This window comes from Vicugna pacos, chromosome X (genome assembly GCF_048564905.1).
Source record: "Vicugna pacos chromosome X, VicPac4, whole genome shotgun sequence".
NCBI classification, from domain to species: Eukaryota; Metazoa; Chordata; class Mammalia; order Artiodactyla; family Camelidae; genus Vicugna; species Vicugna pacos.
The window spans coordinates 13,372,882-13,390,878 of record NC_133023.1 but is presented as its reverse complement, the minus strand read 5'-3'; the positions used below and the strand labels follow the sequence as shown (position 1 = coordinate 13,390,878).

The following is a 17,997-nucleotide window of genomic DNA, read 5'->3' as shown; positions in this document are numbered from 1 at the left end:
TATAGCCACATCCACCTCTCTCAGGTCACCCTTTCCTTGCCCACTGCCTAGCCCCTGGCAAACACTGGTTTCTATAATTTTGTCACATCAAGAGTGTTATATAAAGGGAGTCTTATGGTACATAACATTTGAGTATTTTTTTTTTCACTCAGCATAATTCTTTGAAGATCCATCCAGGTTGTTGCATGTATCCATACTTCCTTCCTTTTTATTGCTGAATAGTTTCACAGGATTTCAATATACAATAGTTGTTTTTAACCATTCACCCACTGAAGGACATTAGTTTTCTTCCCTTAGTTTTTTGTATTAGGAGTAAAGCTGTTATCAACAACCATGTAACTGGTTTTTGTATGAATATAAGGTTTTATTTCTCTGTCATGAATGCCAAGAGTGCAATTTTTGAGTCTTATGGTAATATCATTTTAGTTTTATAAGGAAATGCCAGCTTTCTAGAGAGGCTGTACCATTTTTCATTCTTACCAGCAGCAATCTGTTTCTTCACATTCATATTTCTGTTCTTCCCATTGTTCTTTCTTTCTTCCTGTTGCTCCAGATTTCCTTCTTTCACCATATCCTTTCTGTTTGAAGATTTTCCTTTAGCCTTTCTGTATGGGTAAGTCTGCTAGGGACAGATTCTTTTAGTTTTCTTTTGTTTCAGAATGTTTTTATTTCACCTTTTACTTGAAGGATAATTTCACTTCATGTAGAATTCACAGTTGACAATTCTTTTCTTTCAGCGGTTGAAAAATTCATCCTTATAGAAATGCCAGGAAAAGCAGAAAACAACCTGGAAAACAGCTCTCAGACAATGTATTACCCAGCTTTATTGGGAAATATCAGTGGCCCAGATACTAATTCTTCATCTTATTCGGTTCCAACCAATTTTGGTGAGTTTGAAATGATTCATATTATGAGTAGCACTGTTTATCTAGATCCATCCACACCCTTAATATAAGCCAGTTGCAGCTCTTTTTAAAACTTTAAAAAATGTTATTTAAGATTCACATGCAGTTGAAAAAAATACAGAGAGATCCTGTTTATGCTTTACCTATTTTCCACAGTGACCTCACCTTGCAAAACTATAGTACTGGGTCACAGCCCAGTTATTGACATTTATTCAACCCACAGATGTTATTGAAGTGCTTCCAGTTTTACGTGTATGTGTATGTGCACACTTTCATGTGTGTATTCAACACTGTGCAATCTTAGCACATGAGTAAGTGAGCTTCTACAGTTAAGGTAGAGATCATTTACATCACTCAAGGATCCCTTGTTGTTGCCCTTTTACAACCACATCAGCCTTCCCTTTATCCAAGATTCATCCCTAACACCTGGCTACCCTTGATCTCTGTTTCTACAATTTTGTCTTTATTGTTATAAGTGGAATAATACACTGTATAACCTTTGGGATTGGCTTTTTTCACTCAGCCTAATTCCCTGGAGACTCATCCAGTTTGTGGCATGTATCAGTAGTTTATTACTCTTATTGCTGAAGAGTATTCCCAATGCTATGGATACACAACATTTTGTTTAACTGTTCACCTGTTGAAGGACATCTGGGCCTTTTCAGTTTTTGGCTATTAGGAGTAAAGCAGCTATAAATATTCATGTATACACTTTTGTGTAAATATCAGTTTTTATTTCTCAGTAGTTCTTTTCTATTGATGAAGAGTTTCCCATGGTATAGATATGCAACAGTTTTTTTTTAAAAAACCATTCACTCATTAAAGGACATCTGGCTTTTTTCTTTCTGAATTTTTAGATACTACAAGTAAAGCTGCTGTGAACATTCATGTACTGATTTTTGTGTAAATATAAATTTTCATGTCTCTGTCATGAATGCCAAAAGTATAGTTGCTAGGTCTTGTAGTAATAGCATGTTTAGTTTTATAAGAAACTGCCAAACAGTTTTCCAGAGAGGCTATAACATTTTACATTCCCAACAGCAATGTGTGGGTGATACAGTTTCTCTCTATCCATATTTATGATCTTTCCATTGTTATTTCTTCCTTCCTGATGCTCCAAGATTCCTTCTTTCATAATATCCTTTCTGTTTGAAGATTTTCCTTTAGCTGTTTTTAAGGGCAAATCTGCTAGGGACAATTAAAAAATCTTTTCCACTTTGGGTCAGAATGTCTTTATTTCTTATTCTTTCCTGAAGGATAGCCTCACCCAGTATAGAATTCACAATTGAGAATTCTTATCTTTCAGCACTTGAAAAAGTTATACTTATAGAAACGCCGGGAAAAGCAGAAGCCAGTGTGGAAAACAGCTCTCAGACAAATTCAGTGGGAAATGACAGTGGCCCAGATACTGCCTCGTCAACTCACTACATTCCACACAATTTTGGTGAGTTTGAAATGATACAAATTTTATGTAGCACTGTTTAATTTAGATCCATCAACATCTTTAATGTAAGCTCATGATAACTCTTTTTAAATTAAACTTTGAATTTAAGATAATCCCATAGTTGTAAGAAATAATAGAGTGATTCTGTTGATGCTTTATCTAGTTCTCCGAACAATAACATGTTATGAAACTATAACAGAACATCACAACCAGGATATTGACATTGATAAAATCTACAGATTTTATTGAGATTTCCCCAGTTTGATTGTATTGATTAGTGTATATGCATGTTTAGTTCTATTTGATTTTTATCATATGAGTAGGTTTGATATCCACCACCTAGTCAAGATTCAGAACATTTCCATCACCATAAGGATGCCTCATCTTGCCCTTTTGTAACCGCACTCACCTCAGCTTGATACCCTGGACATTCATTTGACTTGTGTGCATCAGTAGTTCCTTCTTTATTGCTGAGTACTATTTCATGGTGTGGATGTACCACAGTTTGTGTATTGATTCACAGTTGAAGAATGTCTGAATTTTTTTCCAGTTTTCAGTATTACAAGTAAAATTGCTATGACTGTTCATGTACAGGTTTTTGTGTGAACATAAGTTTTAATTTCTCTCAGATAAATGCCCAAGAGTGAAAATGTTTGGTTGTGTGGTAATTGCATATTTAGTTTTGTAAGAAACTGCCAAGCAGTTTTCCAGAGAGGCTGTACCATTTTACTCTCCTGCCAGCAACGTGTGAGTGATCTAGTTTTCCACATCCATATTTCTGCTGCTTTTATTGTTCTTTCTTCGTTTTTGGTGCTCCAAGATTAGTTCTTTCATCATTCTTTTCTGGTAGAAGATTTTCCTTTAGCTATTCTCAAGTGTAAATCAGCTAGTGAGAAATACTTTTAGCATTCCTTTGTGTGAGAGTGTTTTTATTTCCTCTTTATTCTTTTTGTTTTAATCATTTGTTTGTTCATTTCTTTTTTCAGCTTTATTGAGTTATAATTGACAAATAAAATTGTCATGTATTTAAAGTGTACAATGTGATGATTTTATATACGTATATATTGTAAAAGGATTCCCACCATCGAGTTAAAACATTCAGTCGTCTCACACATTTACCTTTGTATTTTTTTTTTTGTAGTAAGAATGCTAAAGTTCTACTCTCTAAGCAGATTCCAACTATACAATGCAGTATTATCAGTTATAGCCATCATGTTATACATTAGATCCCCGGACCTCATTCATCTTAAAATTGAAAGTTTGTACCCTTTTACCAGTCGCTTCCTATTTCCCTCACCACCCAACAGCCCCTGGCAGCCACATTCCATTCTTGTTTCTATGCGTTTGACATTCTTAAAAGATTCCACACATAAGTGATACCATACAGTATTTGTCTTTTTCTGTCTGGCTTATTTCACTTAGCAAAATGCCCTCCAGATTCATCCATGTTGTCAACAAATCTGCTTTATTCTTGAGGTATTGTTTTGCCTGATATAGAATTCATGGTTGAGAATTCTTATCTTTTAGTACTTGAAAATATTTTATTTATGTAAATGTTGGTAAAAGCTCAAACTGCCTGGAAAAGGGCCCTGAGACAACAAATTATCCACTTTTTTGGAAAACAACAGTAGTCAAGATATTTCCTCATTATGTCACTGCATTCCTCCCAGTTTTGGTGAGTTTGAAATGATACTTTGACATATAGCATATTTAATCTAGATTCCTCAGTCTCCTTAGTTCAAGATAGTGGTAGCTCTTTCTAAGTAAAGTATTTATTTTTAGAATAATTTAGCTGCACAGGCAGTTATGATAAATAATACAGAGAGATCCTATGTTCCCATTACCCAATTTTCCTCAATGGTAACATCTTGCAAAATGATCAAAAATTACTACAACCAAGATATTGACATGATATCATTCATAGGTATTACTGAGATGTCTCCAGTTTCACCTGTATTAATATATGTGTGTGTATTTAGTTCTATACAATTTTTTCATATGTGTAGGTTCACATATCCTCCACCACAGGCAAGTCTTGAAACAGTTCCATCACCACCAAGATATCTCATATTGCTCTTTTATAATCACATCCATCTCCCTCCAGTTGACATTTGCCCCCTACTTCTACCCTCTGCCCTGTTGCAAGGCAACCATGAATCTCTTCTCCTGATCTATTATTTGTCCCTTCAGCATTGTTACATAAATGGAATCATGTGGTGTTTGAGATTGGCTTCTTCTCTCAGTGTGAATCCCTGGAGATTCATTCATATTGCTGTGCGTATCAGTGTTCCTTCTTTTTTTTTTTTTAATTGTTCAGTAGTATTTCATGTGATGGATGTACCAGGGTTTATTTATCTGTTCACCTGTTGAAAATATCTGGGTTTCTTGTTTTTGGCTGTTAAAGATAAAACTGATATGAATATTCACTCATAGTTTTAAATTTTGCTTCATTTCATTTATTTCACTCTTTCACACAAGTTTTCATTTTTCCAGGATGAATGCCCAAGAGTGCAATTTCTGGGTCCTATGGTAATTGCATCCTTAGTTTTATAAGAAACTGTCAAACTGCTTTCCAGTGTAGCTGTACCATTTTTCATTCCTTCCAGCAAAGTATGAGTGATCTAGTTTCTCTGCATCCATATTTCTGCTTTTTCCAGTCTTCTTTCTCTTTAATACTCCAGAATTCTGTTGTATCCTTTCTATTAGAAGGTTTTCATGTAGCCATTTTTTCAAGTATGTCAGTAACAAAAACTTTTGATTTTCCTTTGTTGGTAAATATCTTTATTTTTTGCTTCATTACTAGAGAGTAATTTCATCAGATACAGATATGAGATTGGGAGGCTTTTCTTACAGCATTTGAAAAATGTTTTCCCTATAGAAATGTTGGTCAAAGCAGAAACCAGCTTGGAAAATAACACTCAGATGATGAATTACCCATCTTTCTTGGAAAATGTCAGTGATCAAGATGCTTCATGTTTCTTCATCCCTCCCAGTTTGGGGGAGTTTGAAATGATACATATTACATGTAACACTACTTAATCTAGACTTATTATCACCCTTAATGTAAGCTAGTGGTAGCTTTTCCTAATTAAAAGTTAATTTTAATTAATTAATTTAAAATTAAAAGTTTCATTTTAAGAAAATTCTAGCTACACATGCAAATTGTAAAAACAATGCAGAGATCTTGTGTGCTTTTACCTAATTTCCCCCAGAGATAACATCTTGCAAAACTGTAGTGCAATATCAAACCAGGCTATAGACATTGATAAAATCCAGATTTTATTGAGATGTCTTCAGTTTTATTTGTACTTGTGTGTGTGTATGTGTATTCAGTTTTATATAATGTCATGATATGAGTATGTTTTCATATCCTCTATCACAGTCAAGATTCAGAACTTTTTCATCACCACAAGGATCTCCCTATTGCCCTTTAAAACCACACCAACCCTTCTCCTCTCATGCTCCCATCTCTACTCTGCCTTCTCCCTGCTCTTGGCAGCCACTAATATGCTTTTCTTCTTTATAATTTTATTATTTCAAGAGTTTTACATAGACTCACATAATATGTAACCTTTTGGGGATGCCTATTTTCATTCACCGTAGTTCCCTGGAGATTCATCTAAATTGCTGTGTATATCAGTAGTTCTTTCCTTTTTATTGTTGAGTACTATTCCATGGTATGGGCATACCATAGTTTGTCTATTTGTTCACCAGTTGAAGGAAATCTGGGTTGTTTCCAGTTTTGGGCTATTTGGAGTAAAGCTATTATGAACGCTCACGTATAGGTTTCTGTATGAACATCAGTTTTTATTTCTCTGGGATAACACCCGAAAGCACATTACTGGGTCCTGTGGTAATAGTAAGTTGAGTTTTGTAAAATACTGCCAAGCTGTTTTCCAGTGTAGCTGTACCATTTTACATTCCCACCAGCCATGTATGAGTGATCTAGTTTCTCTGCATGTGTATTTCTGCTCTTTCTATTGTTCTTTATTCCTTCCTCATGCTCCAAGATTCCTTCTTCATCGTATCCTTTTCGTCAGAAGATTTTCCTTTAGCCATATTTTAAGGGTAAATCAGCAAGTGACAGTTTAAAAAAATTTTCCTTTGTCTGAGGATGTCTTTATTTCTCCTTTATTCCTGAAGGATAGTTTTGCCTAAAATAAAAATCACAATTGAGATTTCTTGTCCTTCAGCACTGAAAAATGTTTTACTTATCAAAATGTTGTTCAAACATCCAGCGCAGAAATGAATTGAGATAATGAATTACCCAACTTTAATAGAAAATGACACCAACCAAGATACTGATTCAGAATCTTTTCTTCCTCACTCCTGGTTTTGGTGAGTTTAAAATGATATCTATTATGAGTAGCACTCTAATCTAGGTCCATCAGGATTCTTAATATTAATTCATAGTGGTAGCTTTTTCAAAATTAAACTTTCTATCATGAGATACTTCAGAATCACATGTAGTTGCAATAATACAGAGAGATCGTGTGTACCTAATATCTCCCAATAGTAATAATATTTTGCAAAAATACAGTAAATCATCATAATTAAGATTTTGATATTGATATGATCCACAAATCTATTCAGTTGTCCCCAGCTTTACTTATATTCATAATATAAGTGTGTGTGTCTGTGTGTGTGTAGTCCTCTGCACTTTTGTGATGTGTTTAGGTTCAGGCATTCACCATTGCAGTCATGATACAGAACTGTTCCATCACTTTCAGAGTCCTTTTCTGGCTTTTTATAACCACACCTACCTTCTTCATGTCATCCCTTCACTGGCTTCATCCCTAACCCATCCAAATACTAATGTGTTCCCTCTTTTTAATTTTTTTATTGCAAGACTGTGTCCTGTTAATGGACTCATATAGTACATGACATTTGAAGATTGCCTTTTTTCACTTAGCATAATTCCTTGGAGATTCATCCAAGTTGCTGCATATGTCAGTAGTTCTTCCTTTTTATTACTGGGTACTGTTCCATGGAATGGGTGTACCATGATTTGTTTATCTGTTCACCTATTGAAGGACATCTAAGTTGTTTTAGCTATTAGGAGTAAAGTTACTGTGAACACTCACATGCAGGTTTTTGTGTGAGTATAAGTTTTCATTTATTTATGATAAACGCCCAAAAGTGCAGTTGCTGGGTAGTATGGTAATTGCATGTTTAGTTTTATAAGAAACTAGCAAACTATTTCCAGAATGACTGTCCGATTTTATTCCAGTAATGTGTAAGTGACTCAGTTTCTCTGCATCTTTACCAGCATTTGGGTTTTCACTATTTTTTTTTTATTTTATCCATTCTGGTAGTTGTATAGTAATACTTCATTGTGGATTTAATATGCATTTGCCTTTGGATAATGATGTAGAACATCTTTACATGTGCTAATTTTCCATGTTTTTATTCTTTTCTCTGAAATATCTGTTCCTGTCTTCTTGAAATTTTGTTTTACTGCTGAGTTTGGAGAGTTGTTTAGATATTTGTATATACTAGTTTTTTTGTTGGATAAGTGGTTTGCAAATATTTTCTTCCTGTCTGCAGCTTGCCTTTTCATCCTCTCTATAGGTGTTTTGTTTTATTTTTTCAGAGAGGAAGTTTTTAATTTTCATGAGGTTCAAATTATCAACTTTTCCTTTTGGACTGTACTTTTGGTATAGAGTCTATGAACTCTTTGTTTAGTCCTTGATCCCCAATTTTTTTCTCTCTTTTTTTTTTTAGGCCTATGGCTATCCAATTGCTGCAGTACTGTCTTTTGAGTGGCTGTCTTTCCTCCACTGAATTGCTTTTATACCTTAATAAAAAATCAATTATGCATATTTGTGTAGGTCTATTTCTGGGTTCTGTATTGCATTCCATTGATCTATGTTACTGTCCCCCTGCCAAACCACAATCTCGTGATTACTGTTGTTATACAGTAAGCCTTGACATCAGGTAGAATGATTCCTTCTACTTTATTCTTCTTTTTCAAAATCATTTTTAACTATTCTACATCCTGTGCCTTTCCATTCTAATTTTAGAGTAAGCTTGTTTATGTTTCAAAAAAAACTTTGCTGGGATTTTGATAGGAAGTGTGTTAAACCTACAGATCAACTTGAGAATTGACATATTTAGTTTATTGAGTCTTCTCATCCATGAGCATTGTATGTTGCATGTATTTACTAAGATCTTTGATTTTTATGATCATTTTGTAATTTTCAGGATATAGGCCCTATACATTTTTTAAAAATAAATTTTTACCTAAGTATCTCATTTTTGGGGAGATGTTGTAAATAGTATTATGTTTTTAATTTTGGTTACACATGTTCTTTGTTAGTACAGTTGACCCTTGAACAACATGGCTTTGAACTGTGTGAGCCCACTTACATGTGAATTTCTTTCAATAACTACTATAGTACTATACAATCTGAGGTCAGTTGAATCTGCAGATGTGGAACCACAGATACAACCACCATCTATAAAGTAATATGTAGATTTTTGACTTCAGGGAGAATCAGTGCCCCTAAACCTCACATTGTTCAAGGGTCAACTGTATATAGAAGTAAGTTTGATTTTTGAATGTTGATCTTGTATTATGTGAGTTTGCTGAACTCACTTATTAGTTTTAGGAGTATTTTCTTGGCAGTTCCTTCGGATTTTCTACATAGCCATCCTTTTTATACTATGCCATCTGCAAATAGGGACTATTATATTTTTTCCTGTCCAATCTGTATGCTTTATATTCCTTTTTTCTTGCATTATTGCAGTGGCTAGAACTTCCTGTGTTATGTTGAATAAGAGTGGTGAGAATGGGTATCCTTGCCTTGTTTCTGATCTTAGGGGAAAAGCATTTAGTCTTTCACCATTTAATATGATGTTAACTCTTGGCTTTGATAGATGATCTTTATTAAGTTGAGGTAGTTTCCCTCTCTTCCTAACTTGCTGAGAGTTTTTATTATGAATGGGTATTGGATTTTGTCAAGTGCTTTTTCTTTCTTTTTGTGTGTGTGTGTGTGTGTGTATATATATATATATATAAAATTGAAGTATAGTCAGTTTGCAATGTTGTGTCAATTTCTGGTGTACAGCATAATGCTTCAGTCATACATGAACATACATATATTCATTTTCATATTCTTTTCCACTATAGGTTACTACAAGATACTGAATATAGTTCCTTGTGCTATAAACTTGTTGTTTATCTATTTTACATATATTAGTTAGCATCTGCAAATCTCAAACTCCCAATTTATCCCTTCCCATCTCATCTCCTCCATGGTAACCATAAGTTTGTTTTCTATATCTGTGAGTCTGTTTCAGTTTTGTAAATAAGTTTGTTTGTCTTTTTTTAAGATTCTACATATAAGTGTTATCATATGGTATTTTTCTTTCTCTTTCTAGCTTACTTCACTTAGAATGACAATCTTCAGGTCCATCCATGTTGCTGCAAATGGCATTATCTTATTTTTTTATGGCTGAGTGGTATTCTATTGTATAAATATACCACAGCTTCTTTATCCAGTCCTCTGTCAATGGATATTTAGGTTGTTTTCATGTCTTGGCTATTGTAAATAGTGCTGCTGTCAAAACTGGGGTGCAGGTATCTTTTCAAGTTAGAGTTCCCTCCAGATATATGCCCAAGAGTGGGATTACTGGATCATACAGTAAGTCTCTTTTTAGTCTTTTGTGGATTCTCCATACTGTTTTCCATAATGGCTGCACCAAACTACATTCCCACCAGCAGTGTAGGAGGGTTCCCTTTTCTCCACAGCCTCTCCAGCATTTATCATTTGTGGACTTTTGAATGATGGCCATTCTGACTGGTGTGAGATGATACCTCATTGTAGTTTTGATTTGCATTTCTCTGATAATTAGTGATACTGAGCATTTTTTCATGTGCCTGTTGGCCATTTGTATGTCTTCATTTGGAGGATTGCTTGTTTAGGTCTTCTGCCCAGTTTTGGATTGGGTTGTTTGTTTTTTATTATTAATTGTATGAGCTGTTTATATTTTCTGAAAGTTGGCAAGTGCTTTTTCTATGTCAATGATCACATGGTTTTTCTTCTTTGGCCTGTTGATATGATGGATTATATTGATAGGTTTTCCAGTATTGAACCAGCCTTGCATACCTAGATTAAATCCCACTTGGTCATGGTGTATAATTCTTTGAGTACATTATTGATTTGGTTTGCACATATTGATTAAGAATTTTTGAGTCCAAGTTCATGGAAAATATTGGTTTGTATTTTTCTTTTTGTGTACTATCTCTGATTTTGGCATCAGAGCATATTAGCCTCATAAAATGAATAAGGGTTTCCTCTTCTATTTTATGGAGGATTAAATGAAAAGTTAGTGTTTTTTTTAATGTTTGGTAAAGATCTCCAGTAAAATCATTTTTAATTGCAAATTTAATTTCTTTTTTGACTATTTAGATTATCTACATCATCTTGGTTGAGTTTTAGTATTTGTAATTCTGCAAGAATTGGTCCATTTCTTTTAAGTTATCAAATTTATGAGTGTAAAGTAGATTGTAGTATTCCCTATTATCCTTTTAGTGGCTGCTGGATCTGTTGTGATACCACGTTTCATTCCTGATATTGATGATTTGCATCATCTCTTTTTATTTTTGTAAGTCTTTCTAGAGTTTTTTTAGCTTTATTAATCTTTTTGAGTTACTACCTTTTGCTTCATTGATTTTCCTATTTTTTCATATTTTCAGTTTCATTGACTTCTGCTTTTATTATTTCATTTTTTTGCTTATTTTGGGTTTCTTTTACTTTTCTTCTCTTGAGTTTGGTGTAGGAACTTAGATTATAGATTTGAGACCTTTCCTCTTTTCTGATGTAAGCATTTAGTAGTATAAATTTCACTTTCAGTACTGCTTTAAGTTGCATCCCATATGTTTTGATGTGTTGTACTTTCATTAAGTCCTGTGTATTTTATTATGTCCTTGGACATTTTCTCTTTGATACATGTGTTATTTAGAAGTATGTGCTTGATTTCTAAGTGTTTAAAGATTTCCTTATATTTCTATTATTGATGTCTAATTCCATTATGGCCAGCAAATATACTGTATATGCTTTCATTTCTTGTACATTTGGTGATATTTTATTCTCTGGCTCAGGATATGGTCTATATTGGTGAATGATGCATAGGCATTTGACAAAACTATGTATTCTGCTTTTATTGGGTGGAATGTTCTTAAATGAGAACCTGTTCATTGATTATGCTTTTCAGGTCTTTTATATCCTTGTTGATTTTTGGTCTGGTTGTTCCATCAGTTGCAGTTGTAGTTGCTGAAAGGAGGGTGTTGAGGTCCTCAAGCATAATTATAGATTTTATTATTTTTCCTTTGAGTTCTTTCAGTTTTTGCTTCATGTGTTTTGAGACTCTGTTGCTCGGCATGTTGAGGATCATTATGTCTTCCTAGGGGTTGATGTTTTCTTCTTTATTTGTCTTTAGTAACTTTTTCTGCTCTGAAGTCTACTTTATCTGGTATCAGTATAGCTACTCTTTTTTTGTATTAAAATTTGCATGGTCTATATATTTTTCTATCTTTTTACTTTCAATCTGCCTGTATCATTGAATTTATAGATTTTCTTTTGTTTATTTTTAGAGGGTGGGTGGGAAGTAATTAGGTTTATTTATTTATTCTTAGAGGGGGTACTGGGGATTGAACCCAGGACCTCATGCATACTAAGCATGTGCTCTACCATTTGAGCTACACCTTCTCCCCTTAGATTTTCTTGTAAACAACTTACAGCTGGATCTTGTTTTTCACCCACTTTGTCATTTGCTGCCATTTATTTCATATGGTTAGATCATTTACATTTAAGGTAATTATTGATATTATAGGGTTTAAGTCTACCATTGTATTATTTTTTCTTTGTTTCTTCTGTTTCTCTTTCTTGCCTTCCTATGGATTACCTGAACATTTTCTAGTATTCCATCTTGATTTATTTGTTTTTGAGTGTATTGCTTCATATAGTTTTCCTAGTGGTTACTCTGGGTGTTATTATATATGTATATTACTTGTATATATATACATACACGTATGTTATATATATATAACATATGTATGTTACTTGTCAGTCTACTGGTATTAAAAGCTTACCAGTTAGAATGAAGTGTTGAAACTTTAATTATATGTAGGTTCCTTTGCCCTCCTAACTTTTATCTATCATTGTCTTAAGTGTTAGATGGTGTTTTAATTTTTATTTCAGTCATTACATGTGAATTACAAAAGTCATGATAGTATTATACTTACCCATATTTCAGCTCTTTCTGTTCTTTTTTCCTTTTTATTGTTGAATAACACCCTATGATTTTGAATTTACCAGAGCTTGTTTAACCATTCACCTGTTGAAGGACCTCTGAGTTGTTTCCAGTTTTTGACTATTAAGAATAAATCTGCTAAGAACACTCATGTGCAGGTTTTTGTGTCATCATGAGCTTTTATTTCTCATGATTTCTAAATGCCCAGGAATGAAATTGCTGTGTCATGTGGTAATTGCAGGTTTAGTTTTATGAAACCTACAAACTATTTTCCAGTTTGGCTGTTCCATTTTACATCTCCCCCAGCAATGTATGAATGATTGAGTTTCTCTGCATGTATACTTCTACTTCAAAATTTTTCTGTTTTCCTTCCTGATGCTCCAAGATTCCTTCTGTCATCATAACCTTTCTGTTTGAAGATCTTCCTTTAGCCATTCTTTAGAGTCGGTCTGCTTTTTTTTTTTTAACATTTTTTATTGATTTATAATCATTTTACAATGTTGTGTCAAATTCCAGTGTTCAGCACAATTTTTCAGTCATTCATGGACATATACACACTCATTGTCACATTTTTTTCTCTGTGATTTATCATAACATTTTGTGTATATTTCCCTGTGCTATACAGTGTAATCTTGTTTATCTATTCTACAATTTTGAAATCCCAGTCTATCCCTTCCCCCCTCTACACCCCTGGTAACCACAAGTCTGTATTCTCTGTCCATGAGTCTATTTCTGTCCTGTATTTATGCTTTGTTTTTGTTTGTTTGTTTTTGTTTTTTAGATTCCACATATGAGCGATCTCATATGGTATTTTTCTTTCTCTTTCTGGCTTACTTCACTTAGAATGATATTCTCTGGGAGCATCCATGTTGTTGCAAATGGTGTTATGTTGTCAGTTTTTATGGCTGAGTAGTATTCCATTGTATAAATATACCACATCTTCTTTATCCAGTCACCTGTTGATGGACATTTAGGCTGTTTCCATGTTTTGGCTATTGTAAATAGTGCTGCTATGAACATTGGGCTGCAGGTGTCATCCTGAAGTAGATTTCCTTCTGGATACAAGGCCAGGAGTGGGATTCCTGGGTCATATGGTAAGTCTATTCCTAGTCTTTTGAGGAATCTCCACACTGTTTTCCATAGTGGCTGCACCAAACTGCATTCCCACCAGCAGTGTAGGAGGGTTCCCCTTTCTCCACAGCCTCTCCAGCATTTGTCATTTGTGGATTTTTGAATGACGGCCATTCTGACTGGTGTGAGGTGATACCTCATTGTAGTTTTGATTTGCATTTCTCTGATAATTAGTGATATTGAGCATTTTTTTCATGTGCTTTTTGATCATTTGTATGTCTTCCTTGGAGAATTGCTTGTTTAGGTCTTCTGCCCATTTTTGGATTGGGTTGTTTATTTTTTTCTTATTGAGTCGTATGAGCTGCTTATATATTCTGGAGATCAAGCCTTTGTCGGTTTCACTTGCAAAAATTTTCTCCCATTCCATAGGTTTTCTTCTTGTTCTACTTCTGGTTTCCTTTGCTGTGCAGAAGCTTGTAAATTTCATTAGGTCCCATTTGTTAATTGTTGCTTTTATTTCTTCTAGGAGAAAATTTTTGAAATGTATGTCAGATAATGTTTTGGCTATGTTTTCCTCTAGGAGGTTTATTGTATCTTGTCTTATGTTTAAATCTTTGATCCATTTTGAGTTTATTTTTGTATATGGTGTAAAGGAGTGTTCTAGCTTCATTGTTTTACATGCTGCTGTCCAGTTTTCCCAACACCATTTGCTGAAGAGACTGTCTTTATTCCATTGTATATTCTTGCCTCCTTTGTCAAAGATTAGTTGGCCAAAATTGGTTTGTGGGTTCATTTCTGGGCTCTCTATTCTGTTCCATTGGTCCATATGTCTGTTTTTGTACCAATACCATGCTGTCTTGATGACTGTAGCTCTATAGTATTGTCTGAAGTCTGGGAGAGTTATTCCTCCAGCCTCTTTCTTTCTCTTCAGTAATGCTTTGGCAATTCTAGGCCTTTGATGGTTCCATATAAATTTTATTATGATTTGTTCTAGTTCTGTGAAATATGTCCTGTGTAATTGGATAGGGATTGCATTAAATCTGTAGATTGCCTTGGGCAGTGTGACCATTTTAACAATATTGATTCTTCCAATCCAGGAGCATGGAATATCTTTCCATTTTTTAAAGTCTTCTTTAATTTCCTTCATCAATGGTTTATAGTTTTCTGTGTATAATTCTTTCACCTCCTTGGTTAGATTTACTCCCAGATATTTTATTACTTTGGGTGCTACTTTAAAGGCGATTGTTTCTTTACTTTCTTTTTCTGTTGATTTATCGTTAGTGTAAAGAAATGCAACTGATTTTTGAACGTTAGTTTTGTAACCTGCTACCTTGCTGAATTCTTCAATCAGCTCTAGTAGCTTTTGTGTGGACCTTTTAGGGTTTTCTATATATAGTAACATGTCATCAGCATATAATGACACTTTTACCTCTTCTTTTCCAATTTGGATCCCTTTTATTTCTTTCTCTTGCCTGACTGCTGTGGCTAGGACTTCCAGGACTATGTTGAATAGGAGTGGTGATAGTGGGCATCCTTGTCTTGTCCCAGATTTTAGTGGGAAGCTTTTGAGTTTTTCACCATTGAGTACTATGCTGGCTGTAGGTTTGTCATATATAGCTTTTATTATGTTGAGATATGTTCCCTCTATTCCCACTTTGGCGAGAGTTTTTATCATAAATGGATGTTGAATTTTATCAAATGCTTTTTCTGCATCGATTGAGATGTTCATGTGGTTTTTGTCCTTTCTCTTGTTGATGTGATGTATTACATTGATTGATTTGCGTATGTTGAACCAGCCTTGTGTCCCTGGGATGAACCCCACTTGATCATGATGTATAATCTTTTTTATGTGTTGTTGGATTCTATTTGCTAAAATTTTGATAAGGATTTTTGCATCTATGTTCATCAGTGATATTGGCCTATAATTCTCTTTTTTTGTAGTGTCTTTGCCTGGTTTTGGTATCAGGGTGATGGTGGCTTCATAGAATGAGTTTGGGAGTATTCCCTCCTTTTCAATCGTCTGGAAGAGTTTGAGAAGGACTGGTATGAGTTCTTCTTTGTATGTTTGGTAGAATTCCCCAGTGAAGCCATCCGGTCCTGGACTTTTATTTGCAGGGAGGTTTTTAATTGCTATTTCTATTTCCTTTCTAGTGATCGGATTGTTCAAGTGGTCAGTTTCTTCTTGATTCAGTTTTGGTGGACAGTATGTTTCCAGAAACTTGTCCATCTCCTCTAGGTTATCCAGTTTGGTTCCATATAGTTTTTCATAATATTCTCGTATGATATTCTGTATTTCTATTTTGTTTGTTGTAATTTCTCCATTTTCCTTTCTTATTTTGCTAATTTGTGCTCTCTCTTTTCTTCTTTGTGAGTTTGGCCAGAGGTTTGTCGATTTTATTTATTTTTTCAAAAAACCAGCTTTTGGTTCAGTTGATTTTTTCTATGGTCTTGTTAATCTCTATTGTATTTAATTCCTCTCTGATCTTTATTATTTCCTTCCTTCTGCTGCTTTTTGGGGATTTTTGTTCTTCTTTTTCTAATTCATTCACGTGATGGGTTAACTTGTTTATTTGAGATTGTTCTTCTTTTTTGAGGAAGGCCTGTATTGCTATGAACTTCCCTCTTAGCACTGCCTTTGCTGTGTCCCATAGGTTTTGAGTGGTTGTGCTTTCATTATCATTTGTCTCAAGGTATTTTTTAATTTCAGCTTTGATTTCCTCATTGATCCATTGTTTTTTCAATAACATATTGTTTAATCTCCATGCTTTCCTTTTTTTCTCCTTTGTTTCTCTGTTGTTGATTTCCAGTTTCATGGCATTGTGGTCAGTAAAGATGCTTGAGATAATTTCTATCTTCTTAAAATTGTTGAGGTTTCTTTTGTGCCCAAGTACATGATCGATCCTGGAAAATGTTCCATGTGCACTTGAAAAGAATGTATATCCTATTTTTTGGGGGTGTAATGCTCTGAAAATATCCACCAAATCTAGTTTTTCTATTGTAGTATTTAATTTCTCTGTTGCCTTGTTTATTTTCTGTCTGGAAGATCTGTCTAGTGATGTTAATGCAGTGTTAAAATCTCCAACTATGATTGTATTCCCATCAATATCCCCCTTTATCTCTGTTAGTAATTCTTGTATGTACTTAGGTGCTCCTATATTGGGTGCATATATATTAACGAGTGTAATATCTTCATCTTGTATCACTCCTTTAATCATTATAAAATGTCCTTCTTTATCTTTCTTTATGGCCTTTGTTTTAACGTCTATTTTGTCTAAAATCAGTACTACAACACCTGCTTTTTTGGCTTTTCCATTTGCATGGAATATCCTTTTCCATCCTTTCACTCTCAATCTATATGTGTCCTTCTCCCTAAAGTAGGTCTCTTGTATGCAGCATATTGAAGGTTCTTGCTTTATTATCCAGCCTGCCACTCTGTGTCTTTTGACTGGAGCATTTAGTCCATTAACATTTACAGTAATTAATGATAGATGTGTGTTTATTGCCATTTTGAACTTATCTTTGCAGTTGAATTGGTATATCCTCTTTGTTCCTTTCTTCTTCCTTTTGTGGTTTGGTAATTTTCCTTTTTATTATCATGGATTTTATTTAATTTTTGTGACTCCCTTGTAAATTTTTGACTTGTGGTTACCCTTTTTTGTAAATCTATTAACCTATTACTATAACTGTTTTTATTAAACTGATAATAACATGATCTCAAACCCATCCTACTGTTAAAAAAATTTAAAAAAGAAAGAAAAAAATATTCTATATTTCCCTGCCTCCCTCTCCCACTCTCAGTGATTTGTATGTCTTCTTTTATAATTTCGTGTTTTCTTTATTTGTAATTAATGAGTTATCACCTTTCCAGTTGTAAGTTTCTCATTTCTGTAGCATCCTGCTGCTTTTCTATTTAGAATAGCCCTTTCAATATTTCTTTTAGCATGGGTTTAGTGTTGCTAAACTCCTGCAGCTTTTTTTTTGTCTGTGAAACTCTTTATTTCTCCTTCTATCCTAAAGGATAGCCTTGCTGGATAAAGTATCCTAGGCTGCATCTTTTTTTCATTCAGGGCTTTGAATATATCTTGCCACTCCCTTCTGGCCTGTAGTGTTTGTGTAGAGAAATCAGCTGAGAGCCTTATGGGGGTTCCCTTGTAATTCACTCTTTGCTTTTCTCTTGCTGCCTTTAGAATCATTTCTTTATCCTTGACTCTGGCCATCTTGATTATGATATGTCTTGGTGTGGGTCTATTTGGATTCTTCCTGTTTGGGACCCTCTGAGCTTCCTGTACTTGGATATCTGATTCCTTCTTTAAGTTTGGG

General features: G+C 34.2%; 1 protein-coding gene across 4 annotated transcripts in view; it reads left to right on the top strand.

The window, feature by feature from the left end:
* The window catches only part of BEND2 (BEN domain containing 2), a 59,833-nt gene that overhangs the window by 23,917 nt on the left and 17,919 nt on the right, over positions 1 to 17,997 (top strand). For all 4 annotated transcript variants that reach the window (XM_072956301.1, XM_072956300.1, XM_072956299.1 and 1 more), the window contains 2 exons: positions 738 to 887; positions 2,212 to 2,349. In XM_072956301.1, coding sequence (XP_072812402.1) covers positions 738 to 887; positions 2,212 to 2,349 — 288 coding nt within the window. The remainder of the gene's footprint in view (positions 1 to 737; positions 888 to 2,211; positions 2,350 to 17,997) is intronic.